This window comes from Dermacentor silvarum, chromosome 5 (assembly GCF_013339745.2).
Source record: "Dermacentor silvarum isolate Dsil-2018 chromosome 5, BIME_Dsil_1.4, whole genome shotgun sequence".
In the NCBI taxonomy this organism is placed as follows: Eukaryota; Metazoa; Arthropoda; class Arachnida; order Ixodida; family Ixodidae; genus Dermacentor; species Dermacentor silvarum.
This window is the reverse complement of record NC_051158.1, coordinates 28,869,584-28,892,542: the sequence shown is the minus strand read 5'-3', so window position 1 is coordinate 28,892,542 and position 22,959 is coordinate 28,869,584. Positions and strand designations below refer to the sequence as shown.

The window sequence follows — 22,959 nt, the reverse complement described above, 5'->3', positions numbered from 1 at the left end:
TTACCTGTGTTTGAACGCAGAGTGGTCAATTTACCCTCCCAAATGCGTATCAAGACCTCCATCGTCGCGACAGGCCAGTTGACACACTTTTGGGAGGTTGTTTACCTGCGAGCCGAGCTGGCTGGCGTCGGAGCTGGGGTCGCCATTTTGTCAGTTAGGCTTTGACTGAGGTGGCCAACCCGAGTTTGCGACAACCATGGTTGGCGGAAAAACTACGGTTAGGTTTATCGTTTGACTGAGTGTAACTGCGGTTATACTACCCGTGTGACAAGGGTATTACCGTGGCCTCCTCCGGACTACCGGGCGGTTGCACTTCGCTCCGACGTGCGTCAAGTGAGCTCCCGAACAACACTTTGCGGTGTGGTGAAGAACGCGGTTTAAATCACGGATCCGGGACCTCAAGGAGGTGTGACGTAATGGTAACGCACCCGCCATCGGTGACGTATAGTTGGCTATATATATACGGCCTTGCGCTATACTAAATCCCGAGGGCGCGGGATCGAATCCCGCTGCCTCATTTCGATTTGGGTGAAATGTAAAGGAACGCCCTTGTTCTGCGCATTGGGTGTGGACGTTAAAGAAGCGCAGGTTGTCAAAATCAATCCGGGCTGCTCCACTGCGACGTGTCTCATAATAAAATCTTGGTTCTGGGACGTCAAACCCTAGAATTTAATTTCTCATTCTAACGCACATCTCTCTAGTTTACCGCTCCATTGCTACTGATTTTTCTTTTTTTTTTTACCGTGCTCCTAAATCGAAGTATACACAAGCGTTTTCGCCACGGGAAGTTTGGTTTTAGCCTTTTGCGGTCCGTCCAAATTCGGTTGCTAACCGAACCCCCGATCTCTTGCTGAACAGGAGAACGCCATGCACCCCGGAGTGAGTCACCGCGGCAGGTCACGTGGGCGAGGTCGTGTTTCGGCGTAATAGGACGCGACTCAGTACTAAGAACAGGACTCCACATTTCTGTTGGCGTCATATTACACCGTAGCGAGTGTGGACCAACTATGGGACAGCAACAAGCATGGTGGAATGCGTTTGGGTGTCGCGAACACGCGTTCGATGATGTCTCCAGCGTCGAGTCGCGACTGCCGCAGCGAAAGAATGCCTTGTCAGAGCCGTTTCTGAGAACCAGTGCATTCTTTCAGCGAAGGCGGCTACATATTTACCTTGCATGTTAGACGCTAGCACGTGCCCCGTCAGCCCCCGTAAACACTCTCTGGTTGCATGTGACATTCATCCTCTCTGTTTTTCTATATACGGCTCCCACCACGTGCGAGCATTCAAGTTGTCCTGCACATTTCTCTCTATCTCTCTCTCTCTCTCTCTCTCTCTCTCTCTGGCCTTTTTTTTTTTCTTTCCTGCGCTGGTTAGAATAGCAATGAAAACCATTTTAACCGCCTGTCTTCTCAGCGCGTATATGCGCCTAATAGCAGAAGAAAGGGAACCGAGGGGCCCGATTTTTATTAATCATATCATAAGAAGCCAACAAACATGACACCAAGGACAACATAGGGGAAATCACCTGTACTTACTAATGGAATTAAAGAAAATGATAAATTAACAGAAATTAAAGTGGATGAAAAAGCAACTGTCCGCAGGTGGGGAACGAACCCACGTCTTCGCATTACGCGTGCGATGCTCTCACCATTGAGCTACCGCGGAGCCGTTTTCCCATCCACTTTCTGGGGTATTTATGTTTTACAACTAGAACTAACCCTGGGAGTGTTAGCCAGCGCCACCACCCAACAACCTAGGGGCGGATGTGGGTGGATCCGCCCCTAACTGCGAGCGAAATAAACGTTTCGTCTTATTTCATATAAGCGTTTTCTCTTCGGCAAAGCCCAGCAGGGATCTGTGGGGCGGACCATAGATCCGCTGATGGTAGTCGGGTGGGTAGCTCTGGGCCACTTTCAACATGTAGCGGCCCTCGACTACTCCGCTATAGGGCTATCTTTCAAATATTCACATGCGATAGCAAGATTCTGCTGTTCGAACAACCCTATAATAATAGGGGATTACAGGATGTGTATACCGTACAGGAGTGGACAACGATATATTTCGCATTTTCAGTCGTGTGAGATGAACACCTCAGAACGCTGGCACGGCGTCATCACAGACCGCCGTAGCCTCGAACTATAATACAGCCCCTTGAACATTCACCGTCACGCTATTGGCCCCACATAACCTATCCATTGCCTTAAAAACTTGCATATTCTCACAATGAATCGCTACGAAACGCCATATCTAGAAGTTTGTGAAGTTCGACGGCCCAGCTATAGTTGCTACGGTGCAATAATGGTGGCTAGCTTCTATTGTGTATGATGGTACATTCGACTGTATTGCTAAAGTTATGCAGCTTTAAGTGACAGACACGGGAACACTGACGCGTAAGCACACTCGCCGGAATGACTCAGTGGATATGGCGTTGCGCTGCCGATCACGACGAGGTCGCGGGGTCGATTCCCGTCCGCGGCTGTCACATTCCGATAGGTGTGGATCGCAAAAGTGCTCGTGTGCCGTGTTTTTTTTTTATTGCTGTAGCAATTATATGGCCACTCCAAGCGTATTTCTGCCGTCGACGTCGCCGTGAGGTTCCGTATATTTTACACGTAAACGATAAACGCGTCAGTGGAAGGTCTGTCTCTGTCGTGTTTACGCATCTGGTTTGTATCTGGTGGTGTCACTGTCCTTGCGCTGGTGCCACAATAAGCTGCGCGACTTACACGCATATAAAATCTAAAGCTCTTGTCCCGAGCGCTGCGGTCAGACGGCCACGGCCATCTCTCTCGCCCGTTCTTTGTTTTCCGCACCGTGCGTTCTTTGGCCTGTTTGTAAGACTTCGTTCGTGGCGCGTATCCTCCACGGTTTTTTTTCCGGTGGCTCGGATGTCGCACCTGACGGCGTCCTGCGCGGTGCGAGTTATCTGGTTTCACTGGGTAGTCGCGAAACTCTGCGTCGGCTGCTATAGTCGTATCCGGTTGCAGTTACTCTGCGGCGCTTGCAAACGTTCGTGCCGTTTGCGTGCAATAACTTTGTAGACGCACATTTTTTTTTTCCTTTCCTCGTCATCGGCGCGAGTGCTCGTCATCGGCATCGTCACCAGCGAATGTGCTAAAAAAAAAAAAAACACTGTAGTCACCATTATCTCAACCGCAAGAACTGCAAACAGCAGTCTGAAATCCGAAATATGCACGTATAAAGGGGCGAGCATGTTCATTATTACGTTCACCACATCCGCTTAGCTTAACCAAAGTGCAAGAAACACTTGCAGTCCCTAAAAATGTCCTCCGTTCAGCGTACGCCGGAGCTCATGATTTCCACTCCTTTTCAAACTTTTGCAACTGCACCGTCTGTTTGGCCGTTTGCCTGTCCTTCCAGTGGTCCTATACAAAGGCTTTAAGATGACACGCACACAAAGAAAAGATAAATTGCATTGTATTAGTAAATTACCCTTCTGTAATCCGAAGAAAAAGCCGTTCTTACCGTGGGAAGATGCTTTTACAAGCAACTTAAGCTGGAAGAGCCTTAGGGCTAATGTTTGTCTGCTCTTCGCAAACTGCTTTTTATTGCGATATCAATTGTATGTACACTTCAGGTTGAGTTTTTGCTGTCGTCTTTGGCGTTGCCGTGAGGCTCCGCATATATTTAGGCATATGTGTGCATATGCTTATCCATGCTGTATATGCAGTGTTGCTACGCTATTGAATCACTTAAGTTGTCCATACCAGGTCTTACGTTCTTGACTTATTTACTCCTCGGAATTTAGGGAATGGCAGCCCGCAAACATATGTTACGAAACATGAACATTTACAGCCGCGTGCCTTTTATCCTAAATCTTCTCAGACTATTAAATATTAAAAGTGCAAAACAATATCAGTGCTCAAGCCTGAAAGTGACCTAATTATACTAGCGGGTCTCTTTACGGACAGCCTGGCGGCGCCTGTGATATACACGGTGTGTTAAAGCTTTTCAGGGTACTATAAATTTTGCCGCGTCCGCGTATGTTGCGCCCGCGTATGTCGCGCCTGCGTATGTCGCGCCCGCTTTAGTCAGACCCACGTATAGTTAGAACACCGCCCGAGAAGTTGAAGCGCCACGTTAAGCCTTGTTATCGCATTCAGTGTTTCGCCCTTCGGGCGAAACTGCCAGTTTTCTTTACGTCACAAACTTAAAGATGCACCAACACAAGGAAAGCGTCTTGCTTATGAGTGTTTGATCAGGCCTACACTTGAGTACGCTTGCATTATATGGGACCAGTACACACGTACGAACGTTAACGCGCTTGCATTTAAGTTCTCGTTCTTTCCCCAAACAATTAATCACCGTAGTAATTTGTCACCTGACCGGCTATTCTACATTGCAAACCTCGATGCTTCTGTTGAAAGTATTGTCCCCCCCCCCTCCGCCCCCCCCCCCCTTGTTTTTCTCTCTTCTTTCGTTTCTTTGTCAAACTATAGTTGTTTTTCTTGTATTTCTGATTTCGCTTAATATTTTATTGCGTACGTTGTTTTTTGCATTTCCACTTGCAGTTCCATTGACGTGTATCGATTTTCCGGTTGCGTTGATTTTTGGCGCTTATAGCCATTTGTCATTTTGTTTTTGACATCTGTTATCACTGTTACTATATTTATTATTACATATGGTGTCGTGTTTTGTATTGCCCCTGCTACTTGGGCCCCGTGGCCTTCACTATTTTTATGAATAAATGAATGAATGAATGAATTTGCCGAGAAATCAATCAGTAGCTACAGACGGGTGACGCCGCCTTGTTGGAAGTTCCTGCACAAGCCCGCCGTGATGTCATTAATTTTGACGTTGTCTCCCCTGGCCTACATATTTTTTATCGGTATAGATGGACTACATATAGATGGACTACAGTGAACTTATAGAGCTCGAGAGATCTCCACTGCACCATAACTGTCCATTTACGAGAAGACACTTCAGAATCTGTGACGTCACACTGACCTACCGGCGCAGTCGGTAGGTCAGTGTGACGAGAAATTCATCAAAATGAATTTCTCGTAATGATGACCCTCTTACCTTCAAAATTTACGAAAACGGTGTTTTGAAAGAATACCCTATCAGTCTGAACTGTGTGTGTTTGTTAATTTCTTTAGTTTCTGTTTAAATTACGCCCGGGCCAATCCCTTCCTGCGTGCGGTGTCAGGCTCATATTCATGGCCACACGTTCGTAGCGTGTTGATACGGAATGTATGGGATACGTCACAAAATTATGCAACCGCACATCCCCACCACGCGTTTCGTTTGACCCTCACGTGGTGGCGGACGTGGCCGTAAAATTATCAAAGGACTCCGCTAATGGTATTTGTAAAGCAGTGTGTTGCATATCCGCTAGGTATTGTCTGGTAAACGACGAGCTCGAACACGTGAAGAATTCCATTCTCTTCTGGTGGCCGCTAAACCTTCCGGAACATAACTATTGCGCGTGTTGCCTTCTGCAGATACTATTGTCGTCTGCTGCAGGAAATTAGTGTCGTCTGCTGCTGCCGCCGCCTCCTCGGTTCCACACAATGGCGGCCTCCAGGCTGCTTCGGGTGTCGTGTTCACACAATAGAAAGAGTCCGCGCCGCTCATTGGTCTTGTTTTCTGATTCGTTATCAACCGGTTAGCCGTTCTGTCACTGCCACATGTATGTGTCGCAGGTTCAAGACTTATGATGTACGTCTTAAGATCGTTCTGCCGGACGTCGCAATTGTCTCCCTCTCTCTGGCTACACCGATCCGTCAGCCGTTCGTTGAACTTAATAGAAAATTGTCGGCGGTTGGCAGTTAAAACCACCTGCCACTGAAAATATATGCCGTTATACCGATGTGCACGGCTAAGTTCTGCGCGAAGTCGGAAGCTAAAAGCATTAATTATATGCACGAGAAGATTAACAGCGCTTCTGAAACAGAGGCGATCGAGCTATAACAACTGCGGAATCTAACCTTTGGAGTCACAGACCCGTGTTACACTCGGCGTGGCAGTATTGCGCCAATGTCGTCAAGTACGAGTTCCTCGAACTGTAACGCGTCTGTTCGTCGACGGGACGTGCGGAGTTGGCATTCAGTTTCGCTTGCGTGGGCTGATTTTTAACACGAAAGTGTTTTATGCCGGGGTCCACCAAGACTTCACTGACGTATTTCCGTCACGGAAATACGTCATAGAACATAATACAAAGAAAGAAACCAGAAGAAAAAGTTCCACAAACATGCAAAATTTGGAAATCGAACCCACGACCTATCGGTCCGCGACGATAGATCGCCGAGCGTTTAACCCATTGCGCCACAAACGCATTTGCAGAGAGCTACACAGACGCGCCTTATATATCTAACACTCCTCCGTGTACCCGCGCTCTTGCTCGGGGCGGTGCCGCCGCCTACGAGCAGAAAAGAGAAGTACTGCATTATGACACTAACGCGCACCGACAGTGAACGCTTCGGTGGTCTCAGCACTACGACGCCTCGATGCCAGCATTCGAAGGGACGCTGGCATCAAGAAGCACTACCAACGCCACCTAGGTGGCGTTCACCGTACTCAGCACAGCGGAGCGTGGCCTCCGCAATTAGCTCTGAAAATGTTTCTGAAGTTGATCGCGGAGGCTGCAATTACGACGCTCTGTACGCGCTGATTTGACTCGGTGACGATTCAGTTACGTGCTTTGTCTTGCGCGTTGTATTAGTGTGTCAGTTACGTGCTTCGTCTTTCGCGTTGTGCTAGCGTGTGCAGCGTAGTGCAGCTTCCATATGCACGACGGTTGCTCATGGTCATCGACGTTGGTAGTCGTGATGGAGGAGACGTGCCACCAGGCGTCAGCGTGGGTGCATCAACGCCTAAGGGCGCTTTAGCCACAAAACACCAATAGACATTATATATCAATGTGCAATAAACATTACACTACTTCTGTGAAGACACGTTTCACTTTCGTGTTCTATACCGATTCCTATATGAGGGATCAACCACATTTTTTTTCTTTTTGAGATATTGTCGAACCTTGCTAGGTAATAAGTTCTCGGTTTCCTTGAGCGCAGCCCGTAAGCCTTGTTTTCAGTGTTTGCTTTCTTTAAAGTGCAGCATGAATCATTGCTTATCGATAAATGATTGAGCAGTACCAAACAGGTGCTGTCGCAATTCGCGACGTCACATTAACCTACCGGTGCTGGGGGTTTCGGCGCGAACTTTAAAAAATAGACCTTTATCCTTAGTTTTTTTTTTTCTTTCAATAAACCTCTCACCACGAAATTAACAAAAAAAATGTTTCGAAAGAATAGTGTACGCGTATAAGCTGAATCACTGTTTCACTTTTTTCACTTTAGTGTCTCTTTATAATGATCTCTCTTTAGTCTCTTTAATCTGTTTGTTCGCCGAATGAACCGCGCAGTCGATGCGCATGCGCGCAGACGTGCCTGCGCCGCTTCATTTGTCGTCATTTCCCCTCGACCTTGCAGACGGCCAGGCGTTCATTCCAGCCGAGCTGCCCGCGCAGCGACACTACCTGGTCATCGTGAACCCAAAGAGCGGACCTGGCCGGAGTCTCGAGATCTTCCTGCACCGGGTGCGACCGATCCTGGCCGAGGCCGACATCTCTCACCTGCTACTCGTCACCGGTAATGCGGGGAGCGAGGGGAACGCCTGCTGTGTCGGTGGTGTCTAAGACGTGGCGGCTATGACGTGTTTCTGGCTCCGCAATCACTTCCTACGCGGGCGGTATACGAAAGCAGAGCCTTCGAGATCCGTTTCTGCGTTTCAGTGCCTCTTCGATTTCTCGTCCGAGACTGCCCGGAGGCGACGCGTACGCATCGCTCATTGGCTGAAAATACACCGCGTCGGGCGGTCCGGGACTGTTTAGGGACGGATAGTCGAAGAGGCCAAGAGGCAACGGTCGCTGGTGCGTGCATTTGAACGCACCCATTGGTTCGGCCTAGTTTTGTTCGGATGACTATACTAGACGTCGAGCTACAACTGTCTAGTGTCGCCGCTGTGCTATAGATTGGTTCGGTGTAGCTTCGTGCAGACGGCTACTTTACACGTCGAGCAAGGACACTCCAGTAGTGCCACTACTCGGTTAGTGAGCTTTGTATCGACGTAGACATTGCACAGTTATTGCACTGTGCAATCATTGCAATGTACCGGTACTAACATGTGGGCCATAAACTTGAAGGTTTTGCAAAGAAGGTCGAGGAAAAGTTAAGGACATTCAATGAGCGATGGAACGAAAAATGATGGGCGTTATACGCTAGGAGATAGGAAGGCAGCGGTGTGGATTAGAGAGCAAACGGGTGTAGCCTATATTTTGGTTGAGATTTTGGTTGCGCAGGACATACGCAATGCGTAGGGCAGATAACCGGTGTTCTACTATGATTATGATGTTGGGGAACATTATCGACAGAAGAAAAGGCCTTCTTCCCTGACCAAATTCGGAACTACGGTTAGTAGCGCGCTACTTCTCAAAGCGTCGCGGTATCTGTTCTCGAGTGCGCGCAAGAGTTCGTAGCCGTTTTCAAAGCGGTCGGCAAAGCTGGCTTCCCCGTCTTTAAGAGTTAGTTGTGAGGAGAAGCACACTTTAAGCATATTCTCCCTTCTGCGGGAGGTAGGTTTCGTAGTGTGAGTACTTAATAGTTGCCCTAAACGAGATGAGGACCTTAGTAAGGATGAACATCGTTGTAATTATTATTAATTCCTCAGCGCTACCACGGCTAATAATTTATGCACTGGAGTATAGTATTAATAATGCTGTACTGTCTCTGTTATATAACCAGAACAATATTTCTGACGAAATCGTAGTCATGCGTCCCCCTGTGAAGTTTGAGGCGGAATTAGGTACCTTATTTCCATGAAATTCGTTTGTCTGTTAACTGGCCTCGCTTTGTCTACTGCGTTGTAGTACTCGCTAATCGCTGTATGTTCTTTTATATGTATTTGTTGATGTTCACAACTGCGCACTTTTAAAATCACGTGTTAGCCGTCTTGTATAACGATGCGCGCAACATTTTGTCAACCTCCTCCAAGGCTGACAAAGTGCTGGAGGAGAGGCTGACAACCCTCACGTAATACTTCGTTTTTTTTTTTTTTTTGAGCCTCTGAGGCTTGTGAATAAATAAGTAAATTACTGGGCGCGTGTCAGCCGGTAGCCGAACGCGTGCCCTTTCAACTCAAGCTGGTGCGTGACTGCAATAGCGCGCCTAAAGATTGCACCCTATCGAACACGTCACATATATGGAGCAAGTTGTGCGAATCATGAGGCACAGAGAGCCCACGCAAATGGAGGCACGGCTGTCGCCCCATAGCACCAGCAGATTACGGGCGACGAACTCCGAGACTTTAGCTCGTAGTTCGTTACGCTACGTTACGTAGTACGTGTAGTCGCTGCGTGGATCGACACGAATGCTCTGACAATTCTACAGATGGTTTTTCGTTGACGTCATCGTGGCCGCCATCTTGAGGTACCAGCATGCCAGGAAGCCGCCAGAGCAAGATAAGGAACAGCACGATAGCAGGGCAGGCGCGTCTTGCACTGAGTTAAAATTTGATAAGTGATAGTCTAGTGAAAAAGAAGTCACCGTCAAAAAAGCAACACAGTGTGCGGAGAGCTGATGTGTTGCACCGACGTCATCGTCGCCGCCGTGTTTCGGTACTAGCACGGTTGAAAAGGTGCGCCTGTTACGTCACGTGAAAGCTATCTATATACGATTATTCGCAGAGCGCCGGAACCACGCGCGGGACTTCATCAAGAGTCTCCGCCTGAATCAGTGGAGCGGCATCCTCATCATTTCCGGGGACGGGCTGCTTTACGAGGTATGCATCTAGCCATGTACCGTAGGGTTTCCTGGAAAACTTACTAGAGGGAACTCTGTCGCTGCCATCGCTCGGTTGTCATGGGAACGATGAGTAGTACACGGATTTGTCTAAACCTTCGTGCTTGTGGATTCAGACGTTCTTGTGGCTTTGGTTTAGTACGCTTCGTCTGCTTTTATTGGCACAAATTTGCGAATGATCACCCCTTGTGACAGTCTCATATTTTCCCTGAATGCGCGAAGGCGATATCACTCTGCGCACGTGCATAATAATTGTCGATTGTTGCATTAGTAACGCGATATTTTATTGAACGTCATCAATTTGCACAGTCGCAAAACCGCTTGAAGCCAGAAGATCGAGTGCGCGGTTGAGGCAAATTAGTCTACTGCGCATCATTCCCAGGCTGACTGAAGCGCGGTGCTTGGAGCTCCCGTAGACGCTAGCGCCAAAGTTCCCCCTAGTGGTACTTGTAGGAAACTATGTGGCCGCACCTTTATTCCGTTATATTGCGTCCACTTGTCCGTGGCCTTCCGCATGTAGCACCGCTATGACTGCCAAACCCCCAACCGCGTTGGAATGCACGGTTGACACTGTTCAGCTGTGCTAGTGTCGCTTTACCGAACGTTCTTCAGCCGCCAACGAAGAAGTTGCTGTCCCGTGTGCAGCTGTCCCTCTTTAGCTTCGGCATGCTAAGAGAGCCGCGGGAAAAAAACGGAGTTAAAGGTTGTGTCTATGTAGCCATAGCGGCTATGTGGCTTTACAGTGGATTTACAGTGGCTATTTAGCCACTGTAAAGGCGCCTCACTAAAGGGAGACGAACAGTTATGCAAGTCCCACGCATTCCGGAAATCGATGTAAGCGAAGCTTTTGCTTACACTTCGCTGGTGGCTACCAAATGACGTCATCGCTTCTGCCAACCAATCGGTGAGCGTCACTACCTCTCCTCCCGTCTTCTTCCTCTCGGCGCCGCACCTTTCCCTCTCCGTACCGATCGCACCCTCCTCTCCACATCCTCCGCCATTACCACCAACGAACACAGCACCAAACTCGTCTGACGCCACAAAGAAGGTTGGACTTCATGATTGCGATAATGATGTAGTGGTTGCCAGCCCATTTACAACGGGTGGACACAAGCATTGCCCTGGCCAAAAGTGTGGAACTAGCGCCCCACTGTGTTAATATCTAGGAACTAGCGCCCTAATCTGTTACCAAAAGGATCACCACGAGTGAACAAGTATGTTTAAGTGTACTCGGGTGTTCCATTGGTTGAAGAAGTAGTAGCGTTGATACCTTAGTTCCACACCCAAGCGTATGTTCGAGAGGTTCTGCATAACTGCTGACATCGTTGTGTTCTTACGAGCAGCAACATACCGGCGCTGCCCTTTCAACGCGCGAGTTGTGGAAAAGATATGGCCGCGACGATAACCGGAATTTATTTTGAAAGCCTCTTAATACGGGCATATATGCAATCGCTATCGGCATATCTATAACGGGAAGCGTTCAAATAACGACATCGACACCTACTTTAGTATTGCGAGGCTTTTGCTGTAGTCATTTCTAGCGATAGCAGTTTGAACCAGAACTTCTCTACTTTTCAGTCGTGACCCGCGCCTTGCACTTTACGCATTGCTCTATTATCCAGCTTTACAGTACAGTTCACGCTTAAAAGGGACACCTGACTAGTAATAAATGCGCCATCTCTACAATACTTGATAACATTACCATCACGACGCGTCGGTAGAGATCCACGCGTAAAAGCTAGATAATCTGTAGGCCTTTGTTGCATAACTGAGCTTTAACAGGTGACGATAGTGTATTCAGTGCAAGGCTTGGGAGCAGTTTAGCTTTTTTTTTTTCCAAGAAATGGTTTCCCAATAAAAAACACTGAAGTAACGTGGCTCTTTTTCCCTACAGTCGACGCATTGTTTTATGCTTTTCTAGCAGTGCGCACCCAACGAGCTCGGGTGGACATTCTCCTGTAATAGGTGTTCCGGAACGAATAGAGTCGAAGCCCGAGTATGAGACGGGTGATGACGTGGCATGTGTGGACAAACGTTGGTCCGCGTCATTCCTGTTGCCATCGTGTTCTTTTCGCGCTTCAACTGTATCCGTTACATGTACAGTGGTCTCGGAGCTTCTCTCTGGCGGGGTTGTGACCTACCGCCCCTTGCACTATGCGCGTTCTTCTTCTTTCACTCCAGGTGTACAACGGCCTCATGGAGCGGCCCGACTGGGAGCTGGCCGTCAAGATACCCATCGGCATCATCCCCGGTGGATCTGGAAACGGCCTGGCGCGCACCATCAGCCACGCCGCCAAGTGAGAGCCTATATAACCCGTACCTCGTATCGACCCGGCCGTATTACTTTCGGCGTTAGTGTCACCTTCGCGATAGTTAGCGCGGCGAAGTATAGACGGTCGAAAGCGCTTTTCGCACTGTGGTAGGATGGCGAGCTGGGCACAGCGCCAGAAAGGCTGCCGGCCGTACACGACAGCGCATCCATTGCCGAATCAGGCAAAATCTCGAGAAAGTCATCACATCCATGACAGCTTCTGCTCGGCGAGAAAGACGACAAATCGCATAATCGAGGGCAGGCATAGTCAAAGAAAGCTTCACTTAAAAAACCCGGAGACTATCTATCTACTCAGCATGTTGTAATGACATGTCAAGAAATTCACCTGGCCAAAACTGTAGGGGAACGTCCATCTTCCAGAGGCACTTGGGGAAGAACAGGGAGGAGACGTTGCCGGGGTTGTTAGAGGCATAGGCAACATCGCCGAATGCTAGATTACACTAGATACGGTTACGCATATCATAGTCCGTGGAGGCTAGGTGAATATTTTTTACGATTCCGATTCGAAGGGGATGTAATTAGGGATCTTCATTACCATCTTCAAATCATGAATCGTTCCGTTCAGCCTTTCCACCCGCCGCGGTAACTCAGTCAGTTAACGCGTTGCGCTGCTGAGCACGAGATCGCGGGATCGAATCCCGGCCGCGGCGGCCGCATTTCGATGGAGGCGAAATGCAAAAACGCCCATGTGCTTGCGTTGTAGTGCACGTTAAAAAACCCCAGGTGGTCAAAATTAATCCGGAGCCCTCCACTACGGCGTGCCTCATAATCAGAACTGGTTTTGGCACGTAAAACCCCAGAAAGAAGAAGATTCAGCCTTTCCTGGTACAGTTCGGCCTCTCCGTGAATGAGAATGCTGGACAAATGTCTGCAAGCTAGTATGGGACACGTTACATTCGCCCGAACTCGCCCCCTATTGTCTGACTGCTGCAGCAGGTTCCGCTACAATGCCTGCGGCCACTGCACTGCACCGCGAAGTGGTGCGAAACACTGCGAAACAGCGTAGCGACCTTCTGTGGAAAACTACTGTCTCACGGTTGTATAAAGGTTACAAGCAGGGATAAGATGTCTCAGAAAGACTGGTCTACGTTTCGAAAGGTGGACCCATCTTCGTGGACCCATCTTCGCCTTTGACGAAGATAGGTCCACCTTTCGAAACGTAGACCAGCCTTTTCGAGGCACCTCATCCATGTTTGTAACTTTTAAGCAGGAAATGCTTGCCCTTGTCGGCGACCTTCAAGTGACCTTGAGCCTAAAGCCAGAGCCGTTATCCGGGCACTCAAAACGAGAGCATGCCGGAAAGTTGCGAGAACAACGCGAGATCGTCCGGGCAACCAGTCAAAAAGTTAAGAAAATGTGTTCTCTGGCCCCCAACCCTTTGTACAGGACCGCATTACACACGCTAGTTACTGCCCAAACAACATGCAAAAAATATTGCTTCCGAGTTTTTCCTCATGTTTGTTCACAATGTCACTCAAGCTGCAGCTTCTAGTACGCTGAAGTTTTCTTTGTCATTTCCAATACCGACGTTCAAAAGGCAGATACAGGCTACCATACACTCGATTGTTGTCTTTTGGCGCTGGGACAGGGTTGCCTGCGCTCTTTCCAACGCTAGCGGCCCGTGAGTTGGCCGCACTTTTAAAGCCGACCACCTCGACGCGACAAGCAGAAAAAGTAGCGTCAGACGCTGAGTGCACTCCACTGTTGGAAGAAGAAAAGCGGTTTAAGGCGGCGGGGCACCGCAGGCAGCAAAAGACGGCATATGGTAGCCATTGCGGGAGAACAAGCAATTTTTTTACCGCGGTGTGCTGCTCCACCGGTCCGGGCCCCTTCTTGATTGTCTCACGGTTTGGCGCGCAGTGAGCCCTACGTGAGCGATCCGATTCTGGCGTCCACGTTGGGAATCGCCAAGGGACGGGTGGCCCCTCTGGACCTGATGAAGGTGGAGACGCCGTCGGGACCTCTCTACTCGTTCCTGAACGTCGGCTGGGGCATCATGGCCGACATCGACATCGAGTCCGAGAAGCTGCGTGCCATCGGGGAGATACGCTTCACCCTGTGGGCCTTTTGGAGGGTCTTCAGTGAGTGGGCTATACGCTTCCTGTCCTCTCCGATTTGTCACCTCCCCCCCCCCCCCCCCCCCCTCCGTTTCGAAGGGGATGCCAGTGAATAATAATAATAACCTTCATCGTCGATGACGCTGCGTTCGGAAACAGGGACTCGACGCGGAAATTTTTTTTTTTTTTTTGCAATTGAATCGAATAGTTTTAGAATAATGAACGGCCGTTTTCACTAATATAAAATGATATTCGCATCCCTAGTATATGCTCATAACGTTTACAAGCTTCTGTCATTGCATTACGCGTTATGAAGCATTGTTTATTAAAAGCATGAATGGAGCATTAGTATTAGATAAGCAGTTTATTCGCATACTCGGGGCTCATTGGGGCTCGGGGCTCTCTTAGCGACGCACAGCTTGCTTCACTATATACGTGTAACTTTTCTTGTTTTTTACCTGCTATGACCTCCGAAATCGGTTTTAGTGCATTCTTGCTTCAATGTTATGCTTGATCGCGTGCAGTTGGCGGTATGAAATATTCGGAAACTGTCCGAAAAAGTACTAGTACTTACGATAGTGTCATTTTGATTCGTTATTCTATGATCTCGAATACAGTCGACTTCCGTTAATTCGACCCTTGCGGGACCGCGAGGTTTGGTCGAATTATCCGTAAGGTCGAATTAACAAACGGCGGTAAAATGAACCAGTTCAAATATTTTTTAATGCTCCGAGTAGTTCATTATGTCTTTTTGATTTTCGGTCTTGAAGTGCTACTCAACCGGCTTGCGCGGCGACGAGCGCCGACATCTTTAAACGCTGCATCAGCGTACGTCTGACTGCAAGAAAAGGTAAAGATATGAAAAGAAAAGTAAAAGTAAAGTAAGACTACTTCACACCTAAGGAAACCGTAGCGCTGTCTGCTGAATTTGTTTTCCAGCCTTAGTGTACGCGGTGTGCACAAGGGGGCGCCTGTGGCGAGTCGAATAAACCGAAGCGGCATGCTTTCGTGTTCGAACTAAACGATATCGAGTGCTTTTTTTTGTTGTTGTTTTGTTTTGCAGCGAAGCTGTATACCTCTACCAGCCCCCCCCCCCCCCCCCCCCCAATGCATTTGTCGTGTCCGTGGACAAAAATAACCTCTTTCGTGAGCCGATCCCGGAGGTAGTGAAATCGTAGGCTAAAATATAAAGCGACGATCAGCGCAAACGCGGCAGGATGATGATGAATGTCGTGATGCCGAAAACGCGGCCAAGCGACGAAGGTACAGTGTAATCAATCGTTTCAAGGGGCCAAATTCCAAATTTAAGAAGAAATTAATTTCTCGACTCAGAATTTGGATTTAGTTGCTCCGTGTGTGATCTACTGTGGTTCCAGGTTCAGTGCATTTCGCTTGTCCCTGGCCCACTCTTTGTAGGTGCACGAAGTAGCGGCGCTAGCTAAGTCGCAGGCCGTTGATGCGTCTTTGACTAACGTTTAGATAAAGTGCACGTGAATGTCGCTTTGTGAATAATTTCAAGCCACGTCGCAATAGGTCATCGTTCTAGGTGTCGTTCACAGCTTCGCTCTCCAACCATCTTCACAGCGTAGATTGGAGCCCTATTTCTTTTTTTTTACACCTCGCGGTTTCTCGCCGGGACTTTCCATGCGTTCGAATTAAGCGAAAAGTCGAATGAACCGAGTTCGAATTAACGAGTGTTGACTGTATTCGCACACCCCCATTTAGAACTCTCGTGCCTCGTCTCAGTTTACGAGCGCCGCTTGCTCGTTCCGCAACGTTTTGTAGACCTGCGCACCTACCACGGCCGGATATCGTACCTGCCGGCCACCGAGAAGATGAAGGGCGGCAACGGAGTCATCTCGCGGCTGGTGACGTCACCGTCGTCGCCCAACGGGCCCTCGTCACCCCCTCCGCCCCGCAACCAGTCGTCGGGCGCCGACCTCGGCGAACTACGCGGCCAGAACGGCAACACGCGGACGTTTCACAGGTGGGTAGGCATTGTACGTATGCGCACTTTGTTGCTCCAAAAGCGTGATGTTACTTTCTTAGTGTTCCGCTGTTGTTAGCGCAAGCTAGATGCGGTTTTAATGAAATTAGCGTTGTTTGGGAACTTCACGCGCTTTCAGGAGACTATCTGCCTATGTCTACCTAACCGTTTTCTCCTCCGACTTGGTTCGCTGGGTATGTGGCCACTAGGTGTGTGCCGCTCTTCAATGACAAAAAAAAATTCATCAGAAACTTATCCAGCTCATGGCGGAATTGAACCCACGTCATGTATGCTCAGACAATTTTGCCCGAATTCACACACGCGCCACGCGCAGACTTTACGGCGGCGGCACTAGATGCCGCAGCCTGTTCAGTGGGAAGAGCGAGAGAGGAACCCGACTGCATACACGGTTCGTATATGACGCGTCTCTGTGACGGCAATACGGTGTGTCGCTAGATCAACGTCGACGTTCAACGTGAAATGGGTTCTGCCGCAATTTTAAAAGTTTTATTGCGATAGCAATTATATGGACACTCCAAAGCGGATTTCTGCCGTCGGCGTCGCCGTTGCCGTCGCCGTCGCCGTCGCCGTGAGGTTCCGTATGACGTCAACGGCGATGAAATCATTGCCCCGCTCCGGACGCTGTATGTGCGAGTGAAAGGGCGCGAGGGACGCGCGCTTTCACGGGGAGCGAACGCACGTCGGAAAGCCAACGCGCGTTCTGCGCCGTGTTCCCTGAAGGGCTGCAGAATTAAGCGTCTCTTTCCTCCTTTACAATCACCATATATAGAGAGCAAACGCGCCTTCTTCTATCGAGCGAAAGGCCGGGGGTGGGGGGCGGGAGGGAGGGAGGGGAGGCGACGTTTAGCTGCGGCACCAAATGCGTATTTAAATAAACATGTTGCGAGGTGAAAAGGTGGGTAAGATTTCCGACGCTGCTCGATGAGCGTCCCATTCTGATCTTGTCGAAAACCTCCGAGCCGCCCCCAGAGGCACCGGCAACAGTCACCAACGCCGCGCGCGTTCGGTGCGAACGCGGGCAAAACACCGACAGCGTCGACAACAGTTCTGTGCGTTGCTGCTGCATGTCCAAGTTTATACAGCTGATAAAACCACTATCCTTACTCCGTATAGCTTTGTACTAATTTGCTATCGCAATTGATGCTTCGCCTTTCGGGCGAAACTGCGATATTTTTTTTTTTAATTCTTTGTTGCTCTCTTCTAACTGCTTCTCCTATAAGTCGTTCCTCTTTCATAATGACATTTTCTTTCATCCGAAGAGCTTGCTTCAGTACCTGCTTTAGCGGTGAACGCTATTTCCTGCAAGGGGAAGCAATAAAAGCTTTCGTTAGGGCTAGTTCCTTTATTCCGAAACTATACACAGATCTGCGCGTAAAAGCACGGATAACGACGGGACACGTACCGCTGCGCGCGCCTGTCTTCATTGTACAATATTTGCAGGTGACTCATATGTTCCATTTAACGGCAAATTCGTCCTTATGGCAAGTACAGAGACGCCCTGCTTCGCATAAAAAACGCATTGCCCGTTGCTCTGGCGATTTTGCTAGACCCCTGTGCAGTACATTCGCGTAGCTTTAGTAGGCATCTCGAACGCCAGCAAATAGAGGGCCGCACGTTAGCGTTGTCACTGTAGCAGTTGACCTGTACGTGTCCCTTCTTTGTCCATGTGTTCACGCCCTGTGCCCCCCCCCCTCCCGTTTGTAACGTGAAGCACCACTTGGTTTATTTATTTATGTATTTATTTATTGTTCTTGGCGCGCTCCCATATCCAGGTCTGATAGCGCTCCGGAAGGCCACCGCACGGACGATTACGTGACGTCACAGAACGAAGGGAACGAGAGTGGCCTGGAGAGGGCTACGGGGCGCGCCGTGCCGGCTGGCACCGAGGACCACGCGACTCCTCTCACGGGCGAGGAGCTGCCGCCCGAGCTCGAACTGGTCGCCGACTCGGGCGTAGAGCGCGTGCCGGGTCCCAAGCCGCAGGCAAGCGCGACTTCCTTTCTACCTCCTTTCACTCGCCACGCGAAAGTAGCACCGTGGTGGCTCGGTCGCTATGGCATCCTGTTGCACGAGCACGATGTCGCGATGTCGAATCGCGGTCCCGGCGGCCTTATCTCGTCGGGGGTGAAATGTAAAACGAAACGCTCGCGCACGTAACTTAGGTGCAAGTGAAAGAACCCCAGGTGGTCGGAATTTATCCCCAGCCCTTCACTATCGCGCATCTCATGGCCCCAATAGTGCTGCGGGATATTAAACCCCACGAATCGATGAGTTTTAAAGTAGTCAAAGGGAATTAGTCGCTGGAACTTGGAGACAAATGTATCAACAGGGGTCGAACAAGGGAATCTTCGAACCAGAGCCAACAATCGTTTAACAAGGGTACCCGTCTTCGTCGGAAGCCCTGGCGAAACACCCCGATTCTGCAGCTCAAAGCAGTGACTCCGGACTTTGGGCCATAGAAGTATATTATAGGTCGTGACTTATACATCCGAATGTCTTGAAGGCGTTTTTGAGTTCTTTCCCGCAAAAAGAAATATGACGGCCCGTGCTCTAAATGTTGAGGCCGTGTTGCGCGTTAAACCCTGTATGCGCATTGAGCCAGGCCAGGTCGTCGGGCAATGCTCATCTGCTGGGGACGAACGCAGGAGCCCGCGCTGTCGGCGCCCGAGTGGTTCCCGGCTCTGACGGATCCAGTGCCGGAGGACTGGACCGTGGAAGAGGGGCGCTTCGTCATCTGCTACTCGAGCATGGTCAGCCACCTGGGCACCAACCTGTTCATCGCGCCCGAGTCGCGGTTGGACGACGGCATCGCCTGGCTGCTCATCATTCGTGGAGACGTGACCCGATTCCAGGTGCTCAGCTACTTCAAGGCGCAGGAGGCCGGCCAGCACGTGGACTTGCCCTTCGTGCGCCTCATACCGGTTCGGGCGTTCCGCCTGGAGAGCTTCTCCGATAGCACCATCACCGTCGATGGCGAGGCCGTCAAGACGAAGGTGGGGTCTTCGAAGGGAAACCTTCGCTTATAGACTTTCGTACATGCTACAGTAAAACTTCTTGAGGCCTCCCAATCCGGGCCTGACACTCTGGGAGGGTCTTGACTTCTGCATCTTAAAGAAGTGTTAGGTCGAGATGTCCGAAAGAAGTCTTCTTTCGCGCGCAAGAAAAATGCAACTAACCCTGCTTTAAATTTTGATGTAGAGAGAGAGACAAAAAAAGGGAAAGGAAAGACAGGGAGGTTAACCAGACTCCGGTTGGCTACCCTGTACCGGGGGAGGGGTAAAGGGATTCGACAGGAAAGAAAAAAAAAGTAAGTACAAAAAAAGGGGAAAAAAGGAAAGAAAAATAATCACACACACACACACACACAAAAAAAAAACAGAACTGTTTCTGTGGGCATTGTCACGCAGTCTGCGAAGGCGTTCTAGTGAAATTTTTGATGTAAGCCCGCATTACACCTGGTACCTTGAATCGTGGGTCTTCAAAGAAACCTTCAAATATACTTTGATGTGACACAGTAAATCATTTTGAGGCGCCCGATCCGGGGCTAACTGTCAGGGAGTATCTTGAGTTTTACATATGGATATCTAGAAGTATAAGAAGTCCTTTTCACACAAAAAAAAAAACAATGCAACGAACCCTGCTTTAAATGTTGAGTCTGAATTGACGTGAGAGAGAGACAGTAAAGCTTTTTGAGGCCCCGATCTAGTGCTAAATATCAGGGAGAGCCAGGGGTAACAGATGCTAGTCACGTGGGCTCAAAGGACTGGAAACCTTTATTTACGGCCTTTCCCAGTGGTACGGCTCTGGCCGTGGCGTCCTGGTCTGGAAAAGTCCATGATCCCACAGCTGGTGCCGTGGTCCTAGCCCGCGGAACCCTAGTGGGAAGGCGTTTCGTAGATGCCCTGTTTCCTGGAAATAGTTTATCTCAATAACTTCTCTTCACTCTCGTCTTGAACCACTTTGCCACACATCTCTAACATTTCTAATATAGTATGCCGATATAAGACATCACTCTCTGGTTTCACAAGGGGCAACTAAGATGAACTCAAATGCACAATTCGAGAAGGCATTCGCACTGTCCAATAGCCTTGCTAAAGCTTCTCAGATTGCACTATCGAAAGAAAAGTGAGGATTTTATAATCATTGAAAACGGTCATGGAGCATATCTGGTGCAATCCAAAACAACACTCATGGCAGAAGCAACTCATTCCGTGAGGTGAAATCATTTGCATATTCGCTTCAATTGCAACGAGATGGTAGGGACACACTTCGCTTAAAAAAACTCTCAATAAGCTCTCTCATATCCAAAGATAGCTCTGTCGCGCACCGCCTGTCGATTTAAGGGCGTTAATGTGAGGGTTCGCAAAGCACGGCAGGATGACTTCTTGGGGTCGTGATAGGTTGCTATTAAGGGTTTGGATTTCATAACTTGCGCATGAGACCTAATGCTGTATTTTCAACTTCGTACTTAAATGTACAGATGAAGTGTTTCATGAGTGGCTGCAGCTCGTGGAAACTGAAGATGTGGCAGTCCGAGTCTGTGTGCTCGTTAACGGCCCAGCGGCAACGAAAAATAACTTTGGCGGAATTGGTATTCGATAAGTTGTATATACTACTGAAGCTATCTTGGCAAAACCAACAGGGCTGTTATTGTCTAGTTTTTTCTTATTAGCAGCTTTTAGCTATTCATGCCACTGAGGTATCGGTGCGTTCCCGCGTTTCTGTTCCGCGATGTCATGACGTAACCCGTACGTTCTTCACTCTCTCCACTCGGATACCAAGAGTGCATTTTTCATTAATCGTGTCATCTTTCCTTTCTGCACAGCCAAAATAATATTATGTTCATTTTGTAATATCGTAGAAAAAAAAGATCGCGACGCTAGGCGTACGTCACTTTCTTAAAAAAAAAAACACGGCACTGAAAGGGTCAAATAGCACACCTGTGCAGACAACGCGTACACCTTGTGGTGAGCGGATATGACTATGGTTCGATTTCGTTGCCTCGTATTTTTCATCGTGCCACCGCTGCGCGCCGAGGGGGTGCCTGATCTCGGAGGCCATGCTGAGTAGTCGGGTGTTACGAAGTTATGCGTCACTTACGGGCGAGCGGTAAACACTGCGTTTCCTATAGTTTTGGTATCGAAAACGCCTACTTTTGCGACACTTTCGTGGCGCATAAACTCGTATTTCAAGCCTAAATTTTTTTGCACGGAAGCCTGTCTGTATCTCACACTATCTGAAGCTTCGCTTTTTACTCTTCCCAAGTTTTTTTTTTTTTTGTTAACTGTCATTGCTTAATCGTAAAATTTATCGGAATCACTGATGTGGCATTATCTTAAGTATCCAGTACTCCACCACTGTTTCATCTTGTGCCTAAGTAACGCCGCTTTCTTTTTTTTTTCTGCCTGTATCATTCTTGCAGATTCTGCAGGCCCGGGTGCTGCCTTCTCTGGGACGAATTCTGACTTTCTAGGATTCTACGAGACGACGTGACTTTAGACGCATCGCCAACAGGGACAAGTACATGTTTGTAGTCCCTCTGGGAAGCGTGCCAGAATTGTCTTGATCTGCCAACTTTCGGCAGTATAGCTTTTTGAAAAGTTTCTCAAAAGCCAGTCATGTTCAGCGGCATGCGAGCTAAGGTTTTGTTCAAGTTGACCAGCTATCGACTCAACTGCCTCCTCTAGTGCATCCCCGAGACCGGTGGCCAGTGCAAGAACCGTGTGTTTGTGCGCGCCTCGCGAACATTTGTGTGCAGTTTCTTTAGGAGCGCAGATCGTTCCACGACGAAGGAAATAGACACTTGTCTATTGGTGCAGATGCTACAATCTTCATTCCAAGGGCAGGGATCAAATGTAGATTGTGATGTTTTAGTACGTGCTGACACCTGACGTCACAGTACATGACGTGGGAATGGCACGGTCTTGATGGTTTGATATTTACGTTTTTTTTGTGCTATGGTTTTGGTTGAATGGGGTAGCGTTCCTTCCCTACCCCAATTATTTTTGCGACTTTTTTGCGATTTTTCCCACTGCCGAGTAATCCTTTTTATCTCGGAAATTTCGTGGTAGCGTTGACCTCTAATCCCCGGAACTGTGATGGCCCAACGATCCTCCGAGTCTTCCACCGTGCGTGACTGGGTTTGTGCTCACATTTCTTGTACTACAAGACGGTGTTTGCCAGCGAACATACGCCGTTGTAGAAGCGTCGCTGTTGCTGGCGTACCATCTCGCATATTGAGTATCTTAAACGACGGTGAGCACTGTCGTCATCTTTCCAAGGATCGGTCTCTTATCGCTTCGACTTCTAATCTACTGGTATTGCCCATTGCGTATTGCCCATTGTTGTTAACAACTGTCTGTTTCGTGCACTGACCTTTGGCTACCCGTGTCACTGGACAAGGGTCCTCTTTCTCCAGAATTATAGGAGAATGAACACTGCTCGAAGAACCCTGCATAGTGCTCAAAACTCCTAGCAGTTGCACCAGGCTCTGTTATCCGCACTCGCGAAGCTTGCACGTGCTGTTGATTTCGCGATCGGTTTTGCATACGTCAAGTCTAATGCAAGCGTGGGGCGGGGGGTGTCTAAAAACTGCCGTCAGGGATGCGCTGGTACTAGAAGCGGCTTAGAACGGGCCTCTGAGATGGTGACGGTGCGCGCTTGCGAGATCGTCCGCAAAGGCTATGTCATACCTGTATGGAATGGCTCGTTGGTTATTTGCACTCAGATGACGAGTGACGACGG

The 22,959-nt window shown here is 49.1% G+C and overlaps 1 protein-coding gene across 5 annotated transcripts in view; it reads left to right on the top strand.

Annotated features, from left to right (window-relative positions):
* LOC119454031 (sphingosine kinase 2-like) overlaps positions 1–22,959 on the top strand; it is a 94,489-nt gene that overhangs the window by 58,554 nt on the left and 12,976 nt on the right. Inside the window, exons 2-9 of one of the 5 annotated variants that reach the window (XR_007467018.1) lie at positions 7,452–7,610; positions 9,704–9,798; positions 12,000–12,115; positions 14,011–14,231; positions 15,993–16,194; positions 17,988–18,198; positions 18,861–19,208; positions 21,638–21,743. Coding sequence is in view for 4 of the 5 variants with exons in the window: in XM_049667629.1 (XP_049523586.1) it covers positions 7,452–7,610; positions 9,704–9,798; positions 12,000–12,115; positions 14,011–14,231; positions 15,993–16,194; positions 17,988–18,198; positions 18,861–19,208 (1,352 nt within the window). In the remaining variant the exon portion in view is untranslated. The remainder of the gene's footprint in view (positions 1–7,451; positions 7,611–9,703; positions 9,799–11,999; positions 12,116–14,010; positions 14,232–15,992; positions 16,195–17,987; positions 18,199–18,860; positions 19,209–21,637; positions 21,744–22,959) is intronic. The other 4 variants (XM_049667629.1, XM_049667628.1, XM_049667630.1 and 1 more) reach the window with 4 other exon arrangements.